Genomic DNA, 20,231 nt, shown 5'->3' on the forward strand with positions numbered 1-20,231 from the left:
GCTGTAATGAATGTATCACAATGTATTGAAGCCCACCCAGTTAACCGTGCGGTCTAACGCACGGCTCTCCGGGTTGGAACGGAGCGCCTGGTCCCCGGCACTTGCGTCGAGGTCCGGTGAGCTGGCCAGTATGTGGATGGTTTTTAGAAGGTTTTCCATCTGCCATGGGGAATGCGGGCTCGTTCCCCTTATTCTCCCTCAGCTACACTATGTCAGCGATTGCTGCGCAAAGAAGTTCTCCACACACGCGTACACCAACATTACACTACCACACAAACACTCGTCTGGTGTGAGACGTTCCCTGGAGGCATCCAGAGGGGGCCGAACCGCACAGTAACCCTGGGTTCGGTGTGGAGCGGCGAAGGGGTTGTGGACCACTGCGGCTGAGGCGGGGACAAAGCCTCTCCACCGTTTCTAGGCCCCCGGTTAACCTACAATACAATACATTATACTGAACACCATACGTTGGTGAGGGAATTTTCAATACATTTTCCAGATAGGTCAAAGAAGAGGAAAAATGCTTAGTTCGAGAGTTACGGTGGCGCCTTGAATAAATGTGGAATTATGATGATGGTGATTGGTTTGTGGGGCGCTCAACTGCGCGGTCATCAGCGCCCGTACCAAGTTCCAATTGTTACACAGTCAATTTCTTTACACAGTCCAATCAATCCCCTGTCATGAATGATGATGATAAAATGATGAGGGCAAAACAAACACCCAGAGCAGAGACAATCCCCAACCTGGCCGGTAATCGAAGCCGGGATCCCGTTCAAAATGGTTCTGAGCATTATGGGACTTAACATCTATGGTCATCAGTCCCCTAGAACTTGGAACTACTTAAACCTAACTAACCTAAGGACAGCACACAACACACAGTCATCACGAGGCAGAGAAAATCCCTGACCCCGCCGGGAATCGAACCCGGGAACCCGGGCGCGGGAAGCGAGAACGCTACCGCACGACCACGAGCTGCGGACCGGGATCCCGTGATCCAGAGGCAGCAACGCTGGCTATTAGAGCACGAGCTGCGGACTATATGTGCTGTGACATAGCCGTTCTCCAATACTGTGAACATTTTGAAGCAGACAATGTAGAACCTTCATCGGATTCGTTCTACAGAGCTAAACTTAATTGATAGTAAAGAAAATACTATAAAACTAATTTTCCTGTGGGCTTCTATTTGTAAAATACAAAGACACTTGAGTAGCCAAGAACAAATTATGCCAAATTATCATACTGGAATTATGTTAGGAAGTACACCCTCAGAGTTCTTAAAGCGATTGGTATGTATGTATAAGATGAGCATGCAAACACTATACGGTCAGTCAGTGCTGATAAAAGCACACTAACATTGACAAACGCCAAGGTTTAATATTTGTACCTTATTACATGCAATCAGTATATAGAGTTTTGAAAGGAATTTGTTTTAATCGTCTCCGACAGCCGCTATAATATCAAGCTTCAAATCTGAAGAAACATGAAAAAACCCAGCACCCTCCACTTTTGATGTATTTACGTTATATTATATTGAAAAGCGGACATTGTTCGCTGGAAGACTGCGATGGATTGTTCAGCAGCGGAACCGGTAAGAGACGTCGTCGTTCTTGTACAACGGGTTTTTTCGACATGTAAGGTGTCAGGCAAATCCAACACATTCCATGAAAACTCTGACATGATAAGCAAATCCGGCAGTATGTCACATAGCTCCAAATAAATCCTGACATTAAATTAACCAAAGTAATACGATCAACGAGTGAGCAAATGGAATACCAGAGACTAACACAAGAACGCCTAAATGCATGTCATACCTTCCCACCATGAAACAGACGCAGTTCCGAGGGAACAAAAGAGAATAGAAGCTGAGAGCAGAACCGTGTTAAACTAGAAAGCCCTACGATAAGGGACAGACAGCCACGTCTCCAGCCAACCACCAGGACCACACCCCCAGCCCATGTTAAAAGATATAGCCCTCCAGAAGAACAGTATAGATCTTACGATTACACTAAAAGGGCCATACCAGCTGCAAGTTTTAGCGTGAGACTTTTTCGCGTCGCTGTGACGTTGCAAACGTTAAAAACATTGCCCCACCACGAGAAGTATAACGTTTCTCATTGGATAGACAGAATTTTTGTAGGCGTAGCTTAAGATTAACATTGAGACCCTGACTGGTCAGATGAAAACACAGCCATATAGTTTTTTTTTAAACCAACTTCGGTAAATTGTAGTAAGGAGAAGTTAAGAAGGGAGTTGCTTCCGAGATGGCGAGGTGCGTGGAGCTGTGCCGCTCGCCGCCCCCTGATGAACACTGACAGGATAATGAACGCACGCGATGCCGCATTTTTGAGCGCATAAGGCTTCACTCAGAACTGCAGAAGTCTCATCTGTTACATCCCCTTTTTACGTAATACTAGTGTCGATCGTCAATTGAATCTCATGGTATTCACATTTGCTATCTAAGTTAAAATCTGAACCGCGATAATTTTTCTGTTATATAATTATTGAGAAGCCACATCAGCCACTGTAATTTTCGACAAGTTGGGTAAGTAATTAAAAATAATTGAGAGTCACTGTAGACCATTTTGATAGTTTTCCCTTTTGTGAAACTTTATTTAAACCTAGATTATAGATGTGATATGGCATAGGTCATCCTTCGATCCATTGTAGAACTTGGAAACCCACTCAGGGAATATTCGTTCACATTTTTGTTGAACGCAGTTGGTTTTTATCATCCTGTATTTAAATATTTCCTTTTATCAATAGTGCAATTTATGAACAATGTTTTGTGAGTAGAATAAAATTTCCAATGGTAAACTTAAGTGCTTTTTCGGCGTTATTTTACTAGCTAACTAAAAATAGGAAATCCTTGAACCCCTTCCACTAAATTTAGTTAGTATTAAGATTCTTTTACAGGGAGTGCAGTGGAGCTGACGCTGAGATCATTAAGTGTTTGGTTATATCATCGCTAGTCTCACTGAACTCTACATGTCATGTGTGGTCTGGCGTCTCGTTACGAGCAACAGGCCCAGGTTAAAACTAGTCAATTCCCTAAAAAACCCGCTCAGAGCGTCGTTGAGCGAAAGTGGTAGGGAGACACGACTTAGAACAAACAGACACAACGCTGAATGTTAGAGACAAGTGTATGAAGATGTTGTACCTGTTGAGTGTGGGTTACTGTGATGGATGTTTGTAAATTGGGGTGTCTTTTGTATTGTGTGATCAGAGAAGTGAGGGGATGAAGTCCATTGCCGGCACTAAGACTACTCATAACCCCAAGTGGCCGCCGATATTGACGTCCACATCGGGCGGATCAATCAACTACGACGTCACTCCGCCTCACGTCGTGAGGTATTGGAGAGTGGTTTCTAATTGAATAACGACCACTGGCGCAAAGTGTGGTGATCTGGAAATTTATTCCACCATTCCTACTCCACATATCACCAGACACTGATTTCTTCCACCACCTCATTTGAACCGTCTGCCTTCAGCAACCACAGCCAAGGACCACGATTATGACGGTATCATCGTAGAAAGTTTTCCAGTCAATCGTCGAGAATAACACAGAAAAAAAAGTTATTTATGCTCTTCAAGTTACATGGCGTTGCTTTAATAATCATTACAATGAAATGAATACCCCTAGCTGCATACAGACGTTCATATAAGTCAACGGGGACAGTGGAAAATGTGTCCCCGACCGGGACTCGAACACAGGATCCCCTGCTTGCATGGCAGACGCAGTATCCATCATTTTTTAAAATCTAATTTTTGTTCTACATTGTTAGTTAATTTGTTCATTGCGGACGTCTGATAACAGCCGTTTAGTTAGTTTGTTGATTCGTTCACTCAGTTGTTTTTTATTTCAGAGGAGAGAATAGTGCGACATCAGGGATCTCTCTTTCTGGCAAGCCTCCCGTGAGACCCACATTCCCAACTTATTGTCTCGCACTATATTCATAGTGTCCCAGGCCATTACACTTATTACCCGCGGCTTTATCCCGATTCCCATAAGAGCTCGGGCACTGTTTGTGCATCCACACAGAAGAATATGGTCAAATGGCCTGTGAGCCTTATATTAATAATCATTAACTCAAGCGCCTGCCGGAGTGCGCGGGCGGTTCTAGGCGCTACAGTCTTGAACCGCACGACCGCTACGGACGCCTCGGGTATGGATGTGTGTGGTGCCCTTAGGTTCGTTAGATTCAAGTAGATAAGTTCTAGGGGACTGATGACCTCAGTTGTTAAGTCCCATAGATCTCAGAGCCATTTGAACCATTAACCCAAGCAGTGGCTAACAGTTCGCCAATTATGACCAGCAGGAGTAGTTTCTGGTCTTCCCGTCTCAGAATTAATCACGAACGTGCTGCACTCTGTGCGAAACGCAATTCATCCTATAGATCACGATACTTGGTACTGGCATTTAAATTAAAATATATTTCATACTTCTACTTATTCCACACCCTTGAAGACAATACAAGGCATTTTACTTAATATATTTGGATTTCTTCAGCTTGCTATTAAATTGATAAAATCTTCAGTTTGGCAGAGTAGGATTCCAATCAGGATTTCGATTCTCTTCGCTCGTGTAGAATATGTTATCTCCGCCACTCGTTCGGTACACACTTGACATTTTCGTTTTATACCAGATTAGAAAAGCATTATCGAATCTCTTCTTTTGTATTATCTATTACGTATTTTTGTCTATACAACGCACTTGAGGCTCTCCTTACTGTTGATATGTAGAATGAAAGGTGTACTTCCTGCGTGTAATTTACATGTTTCTTCTTGGAAAATGGATGTGCGACAATGGTTTCTAACTCAGATCCAGACAAAACGATATGGTTGAGACTCAAACTTGCTAGGCCACACAAATCACCAATACAGTATGTACAAAACGTTATGCCAGCTGCGAAATAATTAACTTCCCATCCAGCTCTCTAGTTAGATTATTTCGACAAGGTAGTACTATTAGCATAGCATTTACATTTCACAAATGTATAATATGATTGAGGTGAATATTAACTATACAATAACTGATGACGTCTAATAGTAACAGTGCAAAGATACATTCAATATCTGTTTTTATTTCAGGTTTTTTTCCCTGTAATTCCGCAAATTTACATCTGTAGCTACTACATCTACAGATATACTTGGCAAGCCACTGTAAAATTCATGGAGGGGGATTCTTCAAAACCATTGTTGCAGATTTTGTGCTTTGATTCATTCGCGTAATGTAAGCGAGAAAATTATGTTTACCTCTATACGCGTCATTATCCGTTTTATTCGCATGATCCCTACACGAAACATTTGATGATGGTAGTAGAAATTCCCCACAGTTTTCTACAAATAGTAGTTCCCAGAATTTATCCACAAGGGTTTCGCCAAAACTATAGTGCCTTTTGTCCGAGAACTCCCATTTTAGTTCACGGTGCTTGTATGTTAAACTTTCATATGCTCTATACCGATCTGTTTCAATTCTAACAGCAGGTCTTCAAACTTTCTTTTGTTGAGTGGTACTTAAAATAAGTAAATAAAATAGTGAAATCAAAGTGAAGTAAAAATTAGAAAATAAATGAAAAACTTGGTTTAGTTAGAGAATTACATACTGGCAAACGGCGGGCAGAACAGCAGAGCAGAAGAGACAATGACCGTGAAGGCAGCAAGTTCCACATAACCGGACCCTGTCGATTCAGCCGTCAGGGCATCGCCCGACGGTCTCACATGTTTCTCAGTTGTCACTTGTGATCAAACGCCCTCGCCTAGAGCCAATGACCGACGTTAAGAAGATTCTTCGAGAAGCTTTTCAAGGTGACAGAAGAGGCAATGACTTCGAAGCCGTTCACCTCCAGTAAACTAAAGTAAATAAATACACGAGACGCAGTGGGCCCGATAGGCGAAGAAGTGAAGAAGAGTAGCAGTAGTTTTCAGTCAGTTTCGATGCTGAAGACCGTCATGCAAGAAGAGACTACATCATGCACAGACACACCAAGTCCGCCTCTGTAATGGAATAGCAAGCAGCAGCCGCGGCGCCAAAAGACAGAAGTTAAGAGGTATTTCTAGTCTGATTTTTACGTACCCGGGTGACTCGTGAGGACGGGAAGGAGAAGGCCTCACATCAGCAGTCACCTGTGAGCTGGCATGAAGATCTGACAGCCGAAGACTGGCAAGCTGGAGTCCGTTGTTCGAGTCCGGGACACTGGCCTTCTCCCGACGCGCCGCTCCGCTGGCCGACGCACAACACACGCTCCCGCTTAGAGAAGAGAAACACTGGGACGCCACATCCAAGGTATCACCATCAGATGCACGACTTCGCTCGCAATAATTAAACGGGCCACCTCGCACTGCGTGTCTCCAGTCAGCTGGGAGAGACGGCGACACGAGATACACACGGCCACGCGTAATCAGACGCCGTCGCTGCCGCAGCAGAGGGCTTCGCAAACGACGCAGCTGCCGTTCTCCGAGCCAGAACATCGAGTAAGGAAACAGTTGTACGAAATATGCAATAAAAGTTATCATATGTAAAATGCTGTTTCATTCTACTTCATACCCGAGCCAAGGAAGAGCCAACCCTGCCCACATAATGTTAAGAGAGAAAAATTAATTAATTTAGTATTTCCACCCTGACAGAATGCTTTAGAATCAAATGCCCTCTGCAGTAATGCTCATCCTGACAAGTGACTAGCATCAAAAGAGAAAACCCAGTTACATTGTAAGTAGGCTGTTTAGGTTTTTTTTATTGTTAACACCGCCGCCACGTAGCGCTCTGTATGAAAATCACTGGCTGTGCCATGTACAGTCTGTCTGGTTTGCATTGTTGTCTGCCATTGTAGTGTTGGGCAGCGGCAGCTGGATGCTAACAGCGCGTAGCGTTGCGCAGTTGGAGGTGACCCGCCAGCAGTGGTGGACGTGGGGAGAGAGATGGCGGAGTTTTGAAATTTGTAAGACTGGATGTCATGAACTGCTATATATATTATGACTATTAAGGTAAATAAATTGTTTGTTCTCTATCAAAATCTTTGTTTTGCTAACTGTGCCTATCAGTAGTTAGTGCCTTCAGTAGTTTGAATCTTTTATTTAGCTGGCAGTAGTGGCGCTCGCTGTATTGCGAGTAACGAAGATTTTTGTGAGGTAAGTGATTTGTGAAAGGTATAGGTTACTGTTAGTCAGGGCCATTCTTTCGTAGGGATTTTGGGAAGTCAGATTGCGTCGCGCTAAAAAAGAAAAAATATTGCGTGTCAGATTAAGCACAATCTTGTATAATTTTTCGAAGGGGACGTTTCATACGTCGACCCTTAGCCGAGGATACCTCACTGGAATCTTCTGATTTTTTCTTGTAGTTTGTGTAGTTAGTGTAACTTTTGTTTATTGCTAGCGGCTAATTGTAGAGAGAATTTCCTCTGTAGTTGTAGTTTTTCATTGTTGTATAGTAAAACAGTTGTGGCATCCATGCAGTTTTGCACCAAGTATTTCGCAGCTGCGCTTGGAATTAATTAGATATTATTTTCAGTGCTATGTTAATGTGTTCCCTTATTTTTGTTCTTCAAATTGTGTTTTTCTGTGACAATAACGGCGTGTGAAAAACGTAATACTAGGCTCCAACGTAAATTGAGAAATGACAGTGAAGACGAAAGCAGTGTGTTAGCGCCACCATGTAATGAATTCACTAATGTTCAAAGTAGTAATTTGGTAATAGTGCATAGGGAAATGGAGCGGGCTGCAAATAATGGTGTAGGCAGTGAAACAGTTAGTGAACAGGGAAGCATTATCGATCGATCGGTCGGCAACAGCTCGCCTCAGGATTCCGAAATGACAGGACACAATCTTCCAAATACTGTAGATTCAGATTTTGCGTCCACACCGTTTTCTCAAATAAATCAAGACACATTTTCTGCTTTTCAAAATGCGAATATTGCCGGTTCAAATGCACTGCCGAAAAGCACTGAGGAACATGTTTCAGACACCAGTGCAATGTTATTACAGTTAATGCAACAAATGTGACAAAGGCTACAAAAGTTAGACACAACGCTTGAACAAAATCAGAAACAAATGGGACAAAATCTTCAAATGTTAGACACAATGGAACAAAATCAGAGACAAACACAGCAAAAGCTTCAAAAGTTAGACACCACACTTGAACAAACACGTGAACATTTAACTACTGAGTTACATAACATTGAATCGACGTGCCAAAAAAATCTGTAATGAGGTAAAAACACAAATTTGTGAGCATTTTCAACCTATTTTTTCGCGGCATGAAAATGCATTACAGAATCATGAAGCAGCCATAAAAGAACTGCTAACTATTATTCGTGAAAATCACGACACCTTGCAAGCTAAAATGGACTCAGTTGCATCCACCGATTCGGTTACGCAACTTGCAAGAACTCAGGAAAACTTAAAGGACACAGTAGATTCGATTTCAACACAAATGGGCACTCTGAAACTTGGTTCAGAAAAACACACTGAGCAAATGTGTTCACTATCGGAGAAAGTAGCCGAAGTTTCAGATCAGTTCATTAACTTATCTACAAAGGTAGATGATGATCTGAATGATACAGAAGAGTGAGAACAAATTACGAAATTCAAACAAAATCAGAATCAAATTAATACGCAACGCCAAAGAGAAATCCGGGAAATAAAAGATCAGCTGACACAGGTAATGCAAGAATTACGTATTTCAGAGGACACTCTCGTTCCAACACGGGTAGAGGGACTTAGAAATACGGAAAAGCCACAAAATAATAACACAGGGCATTTCGGAAATTATGAAAGAAATTTTGAGATGGAACCGCCGACACGACTTAATAATGACCGATAAGCGACCCGCCAACACGATGATTTTGACTATAAGCTGTTCATTACTACCCGTAAATTCAAAACATTTAAGAATTCTGGCAACGACATTCATCCACAAGCGTGGCTCCATCAATTCTCTCATTGTTTTCCTCCTAACTGGTCATTGGAGCACAGATTAGAATTTATGTGTTGCTACTTAGAGAATGAACCAGCTGTAAGAATGCGATCGGTCATTCACGATTGTCACAGTGAAGGAGAATTTTATCATGCCATCGTCTCAGCATATTGGTCTCAAGCTACACAAGACCGAGTAAAACATAACATCATTATGATGAAACATTTCGAACAATCTGAATTTTCCAGTCTTGTGAAATATTTTGAAGACATGTTACATACGAATCAGTATCTTTAAAACCCATACAGCCCCTCAGAACTCATCCACATTTGCTTAATCAAATTGTCTGAACATTTACGACATATTATTTTGGCAGGACGCTGCAAAGATGACATTGAAGCTTTTCAGGGACTGTCACTGAAAATCGCGGAACGCGAAAACAGGGACACTACAATTACAGGTCACATCCGTCACAATTCCGCAGTGACAGAAATAATAACTGGACACGACAAGGCTATTCTTACAACGCAAACCCTGAACAAAACAGACACCACCCATGTGACAACCACTGGCTGAGTAATAGTTACAGAGAAAGATCGCATTTCCGTAGTAATGAATATAACAGAGACAATCATAGAAACAGACAATATGGCAACCAGAACTATTATTATCAGGGGAGGCAGAATAATTTCAGAAGCAAGGGTCCACCGCGCAGTGATAATTCAGGGAGAAATTCTCCACCACTTAACCGACAAAGAAACTACAGGAACTACCAAGATGACGACAGACGATATAATCATAACGACCGACCGGAATTTCATCAGAACTGGCGGGATTCAAACAGAGCTGTACCCTCTCGGCAAAGTGAATTTGTAGAAGTTAGGTCTCCTAAACCCAATAACGGCGCGCGTCAACAAAGAGACAGACAATGACTCGCACCGCAGGCAGCCGCGTGCGCCGGCTGGCTCAGAGAAAAATAACATAGACGCTAACCTTGAGGAAAGATTTAGCATTCCTTACCGACGTATAAAACATGATAATTGCTTTTCAGTTGACAGTCTGCGTACTAGGAAGAGTAAAGGTTTGTACTACATTTCACATGTAAAACCGTTTATTGAAATGTAATCTGCTTTTTAACTTTGTCTTTGCCATAAAACATTTCACTTCACATGTCTAGTATGCTTTGTCACACTGAGAAACTGTTAACAATGTTTTGAAGTTAACTATCCAGTCTAGAACCTAGGGCACATTTTTAAACAGAAATTACGAGTGCACTGTTATAGTGAACAGACGACACAGTGTTGTTATTTGTACGTTCTTGCTTGTTAGTTGCATGATTACGTAACAACTATAACGCTTTCAACATTTAGTATCACAACTGTTGCACATTGATGCGTTACATTAAGCCAACGGCCTAGCCGCAGTGGTAACATCACTCCCTGCCAGATCCCCGAAGTTAGGCGCTGTTGGGCGTGGTTAGCCTTTGGATGGGTGACCGTCCTGGCCTGCTGAGTGCTGAGGATGTCACGGCGCTCGTTGGAGCTTCCAAGGGCTGTTCGGGTGGAGTTGAATATAAGTACTAAAAGTAAACTCCACCCGAACAGCCCTTGGAAACTCCAACGAGTGCCGTGACATCCTCAGCACTCAGCAGGCCAGGACGGTCACCCATCCAAAGGCTAACCACGCCCAACAGCGCCTAACTTCGGGGATCTGGCAGGGAGTGATGTTACCACTGCGGCTAGGCCGTTGGCTTAATGTAACGCATCAATGTGCAACAGTTGTGATACTAAATGTTGAAAGCGTTATAGTCGTTACGTAATCATGCAACTAACAAGCAAGAATGTACAAATAACAACACTGTGTCGTCTGTTCACTATAACAGTGCACTCGTAATTTCTGTTTAAAAATGTTCCCTAGGTTCTAGACTGGATAGTTAACTTCAAAACATTGTTAACAGTTTCTCAGTGTGACAAAGCATACTAGACATGTCAAGTGAATATGTGTTGGATGTAACGTTATCGATCTATATTATTCATCTTCGGATGTAAAAACTGTCTCATATAAGTACATGAGGCCCTATTACCCATAGATTTCAGGTAACTTTGATATTGTGTTATGAAGTGTGGTATGTAAATATATTTACGAATATTAAAGAGATTAACTTATTAAAGTGGGAAAGCTTTAAGATGTTGGAAATGCTAATGCACTCGGAATCTAAATTGTCAGTGTCATACACCACTGGCCATTAAAATTGCTACATCAAGAAGAAATGCAGATGATAAGTAGGTATTCATTGGACAAATATATTATACTAAAACTGACATGTGATTACATTCTCACGCAATTTCGGTGCATAGATCCTGAGAAATCTGTAACCAGAACCTCTGTCCGAAATAACGGCCTTGATAACGCCTGGGCATTGAGTCAAACAGACCTTAGATGGTGTGTACAAGTACAGCTGCTCATGCAGCTTCAACACGATAGCACAGTTCATCATGAGTAGTGACTGGCGTATTGTGACGAGCCAGTTGCTCGGCCACCATTGACCAGACGTTTTTAATTGGTGAGAGATCTGGAGAATGTGGTGGCCGGGGCAGCATTCGAACGTTATCTGTACACAGAAAGGCCCATACAGGACCTCCAACATGGGGTCGTGCATTATCCTGCTGAAATGTAGGGTTTTGTAGGGATCGCGTGAAGGATAGATCCACGAGTCGTAACACATCTGAAATGTAACGTCCACTGCTCAAAGTGCTGTCTATGCGAATAAGAGGTGACCGAGACGCGTAACCAATTGCATCCCATACCATCACGCCGGGTGATACGCCAGTATCGTGATGACGAATACACGCTTCCAATGTGCGTTCACCGTGATGTCGTCAAACACGGATGCGACCATCATGATGCTGTAAACAGAACCTGGATTCATCCGAAAAAATGACGTTTTGCCATTCGTGTATCCTCGTTCGTCGTTAAGTACACCGTCGTAGGCGCTCCTGTCTGTGATGCAGCGTCGAGGGTAACCGCAGCCGTGGTCTCCGAGCTGATAATCCATGCTGCTGGAAACGTCGTCGAACTGTTCGTTCAGATGGTTGTTGTCTTGCAAACGTCCCCATCTCTTGACTCAGGGATTGAGACGTGGCTGTAAGATCCGTTACAGCCATGCGGATAAGATGCCTGTCATCTGGACTGCTAGTGATACGAGGCCGTTGGGATCCAGCACGGCGTTTCGTACTACCCTCCTGAACCCACCGATTCCAAATTCTGGTAACAGTCATTGGATCTCGACCAACGCAAGCATCAATGACGCGATACGATAAACCGCAATCGCGATAGGCTACAATCCGGCTTTTATCAACGTCGGAAACGTGATGGTGCGCTTTTCTCCTCCTTACACGAGGCATCACAACACCGTTTCACCAGGCAACGCCGGTCAACTGCTGTTTGAGTATGAGAAATCGGTTGGAAACTTTCCTCAAGTCAGCACTTTATAGGTGTCGCTACCGGCGCCAACCTTATGTGAATGCTCTGAAAAGCAAATCATTCGCAAATCACAGCATCTTCCTCCTGTCGGTTAAATTTCGTGTCTGTAGCACGTCGGCATCATGGTGTAGCAATTTTAATGGCCAGTAGTGTATTTTGTAAATAATGCCAACAAAAGTCGTCGTTGTCAGTTCAGTTCTGTATTTGGTAAAAGGTAATCGATTTTTCGCATCACGAACACTTAGAAGAACAAGTCTCAGCGCAACGCATCATGTGTATAAGTCGACCGACAGCTGATTTGGATACACTGGAATCGGTACGCAAATAATATATCCCATCCTATAGCATCACGATATTAACAGGGAAATTTCGGTTTGTTCTTCATCCCAGACTAGCTACTTCCGTGCTGATAGGTAATCGTTCTTTCAAGAAAAAGTGTTTTAGTTTCCATGATGCTACTCCAGGAGGGTGTAAAAATAAATGTGCACAACGGAAAATAATAAACGCTAAACTGAAGATTTGCCCTGTCTGACTACCCCCTTATTGGACTTTAACATATAAATTACAACCTAAACATAAATGAATGATTAAGGTAACTAATACTATTAAATGATAAACGTTGTACCTGCTTATGTCTTTATTGTAGATTTAAAAAATTTATATTACAAAGTTTACATTTCGTGAGTAAAATTACTAATTAATTGCCCAACACTGCCCCTTATTATGACTGCGCTATCTTATTGCAATAACGCGAAATGACTGACATCATCTACGTACCAAATACTAGAAGACACTACTTTCAAAGATGATCTACGATGGTGTGGAACCTCAGTAGAAATGAACTAACATGATCACAGCTGTTTAGCTTTTGTACCCCTAATACGCCGAAGCAATGTGCGATATCGCCATATGTAGTGCGTCCGGCGCGTCGAAGTGAAGGTTCTCGTAGTCGTCTGCGACGATGGAAGAACTCCAGCTACAAATAAACTCTTTCAAACACCAAGACGGCAGAAGGCGGTCCTCTGACTAATATATTCTAATACTGTCTCCACTCTGTGTTCTACAGACGAGAAACGAGGACTCTTAGCCACAAGAACGGAGTTGAGATAACGTCTCAACGTGAGAATAGGCAGAGGAAGTGTTCTCAATCACTGAACGCTGGATACTCAACGACGACTTCAAACCCGGAGGCGAAGTCCAGAAACGTACAGGTTCGCAACAGGACAGTGCCTGTCTGTTCTAACTATAAACTCTCCGTCCGCGGCTCGTGGTATGCGGTAGCGTTCTCGCTTTCCGCGCCCGGGTTCGATTCCCGGCGGGGTCAGGGATTTTCTCTGCTCGTGATGACTGGGTGTTGTGTGATGTCCTTAGGTTAGTTAGATTTAAGTAGTTCTATGTTCTAGGGGACTGATGACCACAGATGTTAAGTCCCATAGTGCTCAGAGCCATTTGAACCATTTTTATAAACTCTCCTGAGAGTCTGTAACAACAAAGCTGATGTCGAGCGACCGCCACACACGGGCACTCACAACAGAAGACCCCGTCTCTCCACCGCTGGCTTCCCAGCAATGCCCGGCTACCCACCATCGTAATTCCAAAGACGAATCATATTCCTGAAACCACAGAATACTCTCCCTCTCTACAGATTCTTCCGAACGCCGACCAACCATATTTTAGTCTTTTGACGTCCAGTTCAGAAAGTTTACGAGGAAAAACCTATACTCGTACAATGGTACGCTTCTGAGTAAAAATCCTTGGAAATAACCCAGCCTGCGTGGTTTCCGAGGCATTGCTTGTCCGCTCCTTTCACCTGCGTCCAAATTTGGCAGAGTTTGGAAGTATTATCCGGTTATCTTTCCGGCCCCACTCAAGTGGTTCAAATGGCTCTGAGCACTATGGGACGTAACATCTTAGGTCATCAGTCCCCTAGAACTTAGAACTACTTCAACCTAACTATCCTAAGGACATCACACACATCCAAGCCCGAGGCAGGATTCGCACCTGCGACCGTAGCAGTCCCGCGGTTCCGGACTGCAGCGCCTAGAACCGCACGGCCACCACGGCCGGCTCTGGCCCTACTTAAATAGCGGCCGCACGTCACGCTGTTGTGTTCCAGAGCTCAGGTGCTGCGACGTACGTGTAACTACTTCCTGTGTTTAAGCAGAATCAACACCTGTGCTGGCCTTCCACCCAGAGCGTGAGTTCTGCATGCCGTTTCATCTACACTGGCGTTCCAACCTCTACTAGTAAAGGCAATCATTCATTACGCCGTTTTTACAATAAAGACACTCCGTCACCTTTCATGCAATAATCGCCAACAGTTATTTACAAGGCGTACGTGACAGTGTCAGTCTCCTTTATATATTCGTATACACGATGTATAACCTATCAAATGATATCTAATTATGGTTGTAGTTCATGGCAAAGTATATGTATGAGTGCTTGTAAGGCGCGAAATTATAGCCAGCTTTCAAGTTCTCTATTCGCCAGTCTGAATGTCACAAGAGGGAGAAGCGGCAGTGCCTAACGTTTCAGAGTAGCTTTTGAGGCTTGTTGGAATAAGTGAAGATGAACGAAAATGAAGGTGAACGAAAACATTTTCAGCGCAGAATTCGCACATGTCATTTGCCATTAGAGAGAAATATTACTGAAAAATAACTGATCGTCGTTGATACAGCGTTATAGTAGATGGATTGGTTAACATATACAATAAAGAAAATGTTTCTAAAATCAAGGAAAGCATTTAGAGGTAGTGTTTCACTCAAGTTGACTTCATAGAGTCACTGATGACTGTAGGGTATATTTGGGTACGACAAACAAAGTGTGAATGATACATCTCCTGTAAACGTGAAGGTCAAGCGCAAATGGAGTTTCCCTTACTATGTGAACAGATTTTACGGTATGGATACAAACCGTTCTCAGCGGTCATTGGGGATACATAGGGGATGATAGCACCCATGTGCTACGCTGGAAAATGTTCTTACTATAATAAAAACGTTCTTAATAGTTGAATCGCATCTTAGACGTCGACTCTTTGCTTCAGCTATAGTATTAATAGCTTGGAATACATTTACATTACGTATTATTCCATGAGACACTTCATTATTTCGAAAAATTACCTATAGTCCTTATATCACAAGCTGTTACAGAAATTCTAGTATAATGCAAACAATCGAAGGTCTAGTATATATTGCATTTCTTAGGAGTCTTTCTTAACTCAATTCCTCCCGGTTTCTCTTAAATGAAGTGTGAGTACACTCAAAACTCGGGAGAAAGTGTGAATGATTTGTCCTTATTAGATACCCTTTCATTTAGAAGGTTTTCTGTAAACAAATGGTTCAAATGGCTGCGAGCACCATGGTACTTAACTTCTCAGGTCATCAGTCCCCTAGAACTTAGAACTACTTAAACCTAACTAACTTAAGGACGTCACATACATCCACGCCCGAGGCAGGATTCGAACCTGCGACCGAAGAGGTCGCGCGGTTCCAGACTGAAGAGCCTAGAACCGGTCGGCCACTCCTGTCGGCTTCTGTACACATTATGAAACGTCCGCTTAGAAAAATTATACAAGACTGTGCTTAAACTGACACACAATATTTTTTTTTGCGCAACGCAATCTGACTTTCAGTAATCCCTACAAGAGAATGGCCCTGACTAACATTAACCTATACGTTTCACAAATCACTTACCTCACAAAAATCTTCGTTACTCGAACTACTGCAATACAGCGAGCGCCACTACTGCCAGCTAACTAAAAGATCCAAACTACGGAAGGCACTAACTACTGATAGGCATAGTTAGCAAATGAAAGATTTTGATATAGAACAAACAATATATTTACCTCAATACTGATCAAAAGTCATAATGTATATCCAGTCTTACAGATTTCAAAACTCCGCCATCTCTCTCCCCCCATCCACCACTGCTGGCGGCTCACCTCCAACTGCGCAACGCTACGCGCTGCTAACAGCCAACTGCCCAACGCTACAATGGCGAGTATTACAACAATGCCAAACAGCCACAGACTGCACACAGTACAGCCAGTGATTTTCATACAGAGGTGGTATTACAAATAAAAAATCCTAAACATCCTACTTACAACATCTTACACATTTTTATACTGGACGATAACATATGCTGAATCTTCGGAACCGGACGGACCAACCATTCTGAGCCTTCACCTCCCGAGAACGCTGGGGCACCAGCGGTGGCGTGGAAATGATGCAGACATGTTGCTGCTTTCCTGGCATTCAGAAAGTGTCCTTCTATTTCAGCAGAAAGCGTCAACCAATATTTTTTGGTGAAGAGGAGGGCATAACCTATCAGCGTTCAGTTATGGAAGGGTGTTGATTGCCTTTATACATTGATCCACAGATTATCTGTGTTTCAATCATTTAATACAGGAAAGGAAGTTAGCTCACCTCGACAAATTAAATTTTAGAATTTACGTAACTCATCTTCTTTCTGATAAGGTCCTATACCATTCCACCAAGAGGTCTTTCATTCCGATTACAATACGATCTGTTTCCAGATGTGCCAAGGTACATCATCTCAGAATTAGTAATTTTGTGTCATATACTCTTTAAATGTATTTCTTAATTACATTTTCTCCTTGTTCGGTTCATTTTTGTCATTCTGTTCATACAGAAGTTCCTGATTTACGATTTGAGATAATAAAATGAAAATTAATACAACAAAGTTATTTATCGCCAATGAAGACAAAACAGAGTTCATACAATTAGGAAGAAGACAAGAGCAGGAAGAATTTCTTTAGGTATATGACAAGAGGTTCAAGAGAGTTCACCAGTTCAAATACTTGGGATTTTGGATTACCACGGACAACAACATAAAAATGAACATCAAAGAAAGAACAGCAGTGGGAATGAAATGCATGAATTCTCTCAGTGAGACATTCGGCTCTAAATCTATCCCCGAGAACATTAAGATGAAACTCTACAACACTGTGATATGCCCAGCAGTAAAGTACAGTTCAGAAACATGGGGCATGACTAAGCGAGAAAAAGAAAACCTTTTAATATTCGAAAGAAGAGTAACGAGGACGATATGGGGACCAGTTTTACATAACGGAGATATAGAGGGGGAGGAAGATCGGGGAAATCTACCTTCTGATGCGGCAACCAACTGTCCTACAGAAGATAAAGAGCGAAAGAATACAATGGGTGGGCAAGTAGCCCGTATGCCAGATGGAGGACAGGCGAAGATGGAACTATAGGGGAAACAAAACACCAGACGCCCCAATGGACGACCAAGGCAGCGATGGATGGAGAAACTGATGATGAACCTAACAGCCCTGGGGATTGAAAACACCTGGAGGAACCGGGCACAAAAGAGGAAGGAATGGGGGCAGTTTGTGGAAGCAGTGTGTGGTCTGCAGGGCCTGGGATAGCTGAATATCTCTCTGCATCTATTTATCGCCAATGGTATTTGTACGACAAAAAGTCATGCCTTTCATCTTTATAAAAAAAAATGTATAGGTGAAGTAGGTCCTAAACACCCAAAAGTAAAGCACCAAATAAATGAATCGGGTGTAGGAAAATAACTTTTAAATATGAGAAAACTGCTGATTTTTCTACACGTTACCCAGTTTCTCGTATGTCAGGCGCGTCTCTTTGCTATAACTGTAATTCAGTGAGGCGTACGGAACAAATCTGGCGGTCACGAGACAACGCCCAACATACGACCTCAAGCAAGGCCGCAGTTCGAGGATCACTACTTTCACGTCAGATTACCTGCGCTGGCCCGGCTGCGTATATAAACCTGCGATGTCCTCTGGACAGGCACATTTCAGCAGCAGCAGCAGCAGCAGCACCAACTCCTTCAGCCATGAACACCCTGGTACGTACTACTGCTGAAGTGTCTTGCATTGTACTTCATGACTGCAGCCAACAGCCTTGTCCACAGAGCAATGTTTTGCGATACGATACATCTTAAATTTCAGATCGTCCTGAGCGCCATCCTGGCCGTCGCCGTGGCTAAGCCCGGATACCTGGGCGCCGCCCCCGCCGCAGTCGTCGCCCCCGCCGCCTATGCCGCCCCCGCGGTGGTGGCCGCCCCCGTGCACGCGGGCTACGCCGCCTACGGCCCCGCCCCCGTCGCCGTGCGCTCCGACGGCTACCTGCTGGACACCCCTGCCGTCGCCGCCACCAGGGCCGCCCACCTGACCGCCGTCGCCCAGACTCAGGCCCGTGACGCCGTCATCAACGGCGCCGCCCTCGCCTACGCTGCCCGCGCTTACGCCGCCCCCGCTGTGGCGTACGCCGCCCCCGCTCACGTCGCCTACGCCGCCCCCGCTCCTCTGGCCTACGCCGCCCATGGCGCCCTCGCCACCGCCGCCCACCTCCAAGCTAAGGCTGCTCTGCTGGGCTGAAATGTCTTTCCGTCTTTCTGTCAGTAACTGCTGTTCCTGTACAAAAAAAATTTACAAAAAGTAATAAAATATCTAAAATAAAGCCTTATTTTGTTTTTCATTTTCTTTTCTTTGTACTGTAGATAGCAAAATAATTTTTCCTTGAAGTTGCAAGAGACCAGTGAAGGGATGTGGAACTGATCTTTCAGCATACATAAAATGTTTGCAATGCTTAAAAAATTTATGCGAAATTTTTCTTCATATAGACATAGACAGAAATATAGCTCTAAAATTAGTCTGCACTGAGAGAAAATTTAGCTTCACTGTCTCCAATGTAGGTACAGCTAGAGAATCTGATGATATTTCTGTTATTGAGTAAAAGGGTTCAATTTTTGAAAATAACGGGATATTTTACTCTTATCTAAATAGACTGCTTCTGTAAATTCATTCCAATTGTGTGGTGAGACCATTTTGTAAAGGAACATTTCGTTGCTCGTGATCACGTATAGCAGATGTATGAAGAGCGCTACAGAGCTATACACCGAGGTAACTATGTAAGCTGCTGTATACGGTGGTAAACGTACGTATCACACGTGTGTGTGATACGTAAAAATGCACCCATTTGATTCTAGTTAACTGAAATATGAATATTACGCAGTAGAAGAGGGATGAATACAATACATATCTGACCAAAGTCAGCAGGGTCTGGACAAGGAATAAGATGTCGGGATCAATTTGTTAGTATGATCTTGTTGAACATAGTGTTTGAACTATAAAAAAACACTAGTACAGATAGCAATCCCTAAACTCTTTTGACCAACAATATTGTCTCCAGCATTGTTTCAAAATGTAGTGTCACAGACTGCAATAGCAGTGATGTCTACATAATGTAATAATTTTCACGTCCAGTGCTTAGCACGTATCTTCGCAGAGTCCCTCAGTCTGTTCCACGATTGCTCACAGACTATTATGCTATATTGGTATACTATTACTGTCTATCGCAGGTTTCACACGCCATAGGCGAACGCAAAGTTTACAAGTTGATGCAGTAAATTATTTTGTCCAAATCAGTCCTAAACACAGGGGAATATCAGCGTAGGATTTTGAATAAAATACTAACACTAGTTGATCTTTCATTTTCAGAATCGCGACTGTTTTTCTGTTCTATCAGGCCGTCTGGAATATACCACTCGATAATGGCCTTGGAACCCGATATCGATGGTGCTTTTTATGACAAAAAGAAAAATCCAGCAAATGCTAGAATTTTATTCAAAATCAATAATACAGCTGCGGCATCTGCATCAACATGCTCTACATGCTGAATAAGAAATTAATTAGCTTAAAGGCTTAGAGCTGGCGCAACCAAAGTGCAACCACTTGTAGCCCGTGGACGTGTACACAAGCACACCCTTCATCACTCCCTAGAGGATCCAACCCACTGAACCTCCTAAGCAATCGCCTGAAACGAGACTT

General features: G+C 43.1%; 2 protein-coding genes across 2 annotated transcripts in view; both read left to right on the plus strand.

The window, feature by feature from the left end:
- LOC126355506 (cuticle protein 16.5-like) overlaps window positions 1–18,867 on the plus strand; it is a 195,810-nt gene extending 176,943 nt beyond the window's left edge. The window contains exon 2 of the mRNA XM_050005843.1: window positions 18,351–18,867. Coding sequence (XP_049861800.1) covers window positions 18,351–18,779 — 429 coding nt within the window. The 3' untranslated portion in view covers window positions 18,780–18,867. The remainder of the gene's footprint in view (window positions 1–18,350) is intronic.
- LOC126355515 (cuticle protein 16.5-like) overlaps window positions 1–20,231 on the plus strand; it is a 260,085-nt gene that overhangs the window by 195,627 nt on the left and 44,227 nt on the right. The gene's annotated exons all lie outside the window — the stretch shown is intronic.

This window comes from Schistocerca gregaria, chromosome 3 (assembly GCF_023897955.1).
Source record: "Schistocerca gregaria isolate iqSchGreg1 chromosome 3, iqSchGreg1.2, whole genome shotgun sequence".
NCBI classification, from domain to species: domain Eukaryota; kingdom Metazoa; phylum Arthropoda; class Insecta; order Orthoptera; family Acrididae; genus Schistocerca; species Schistocerca gregaria.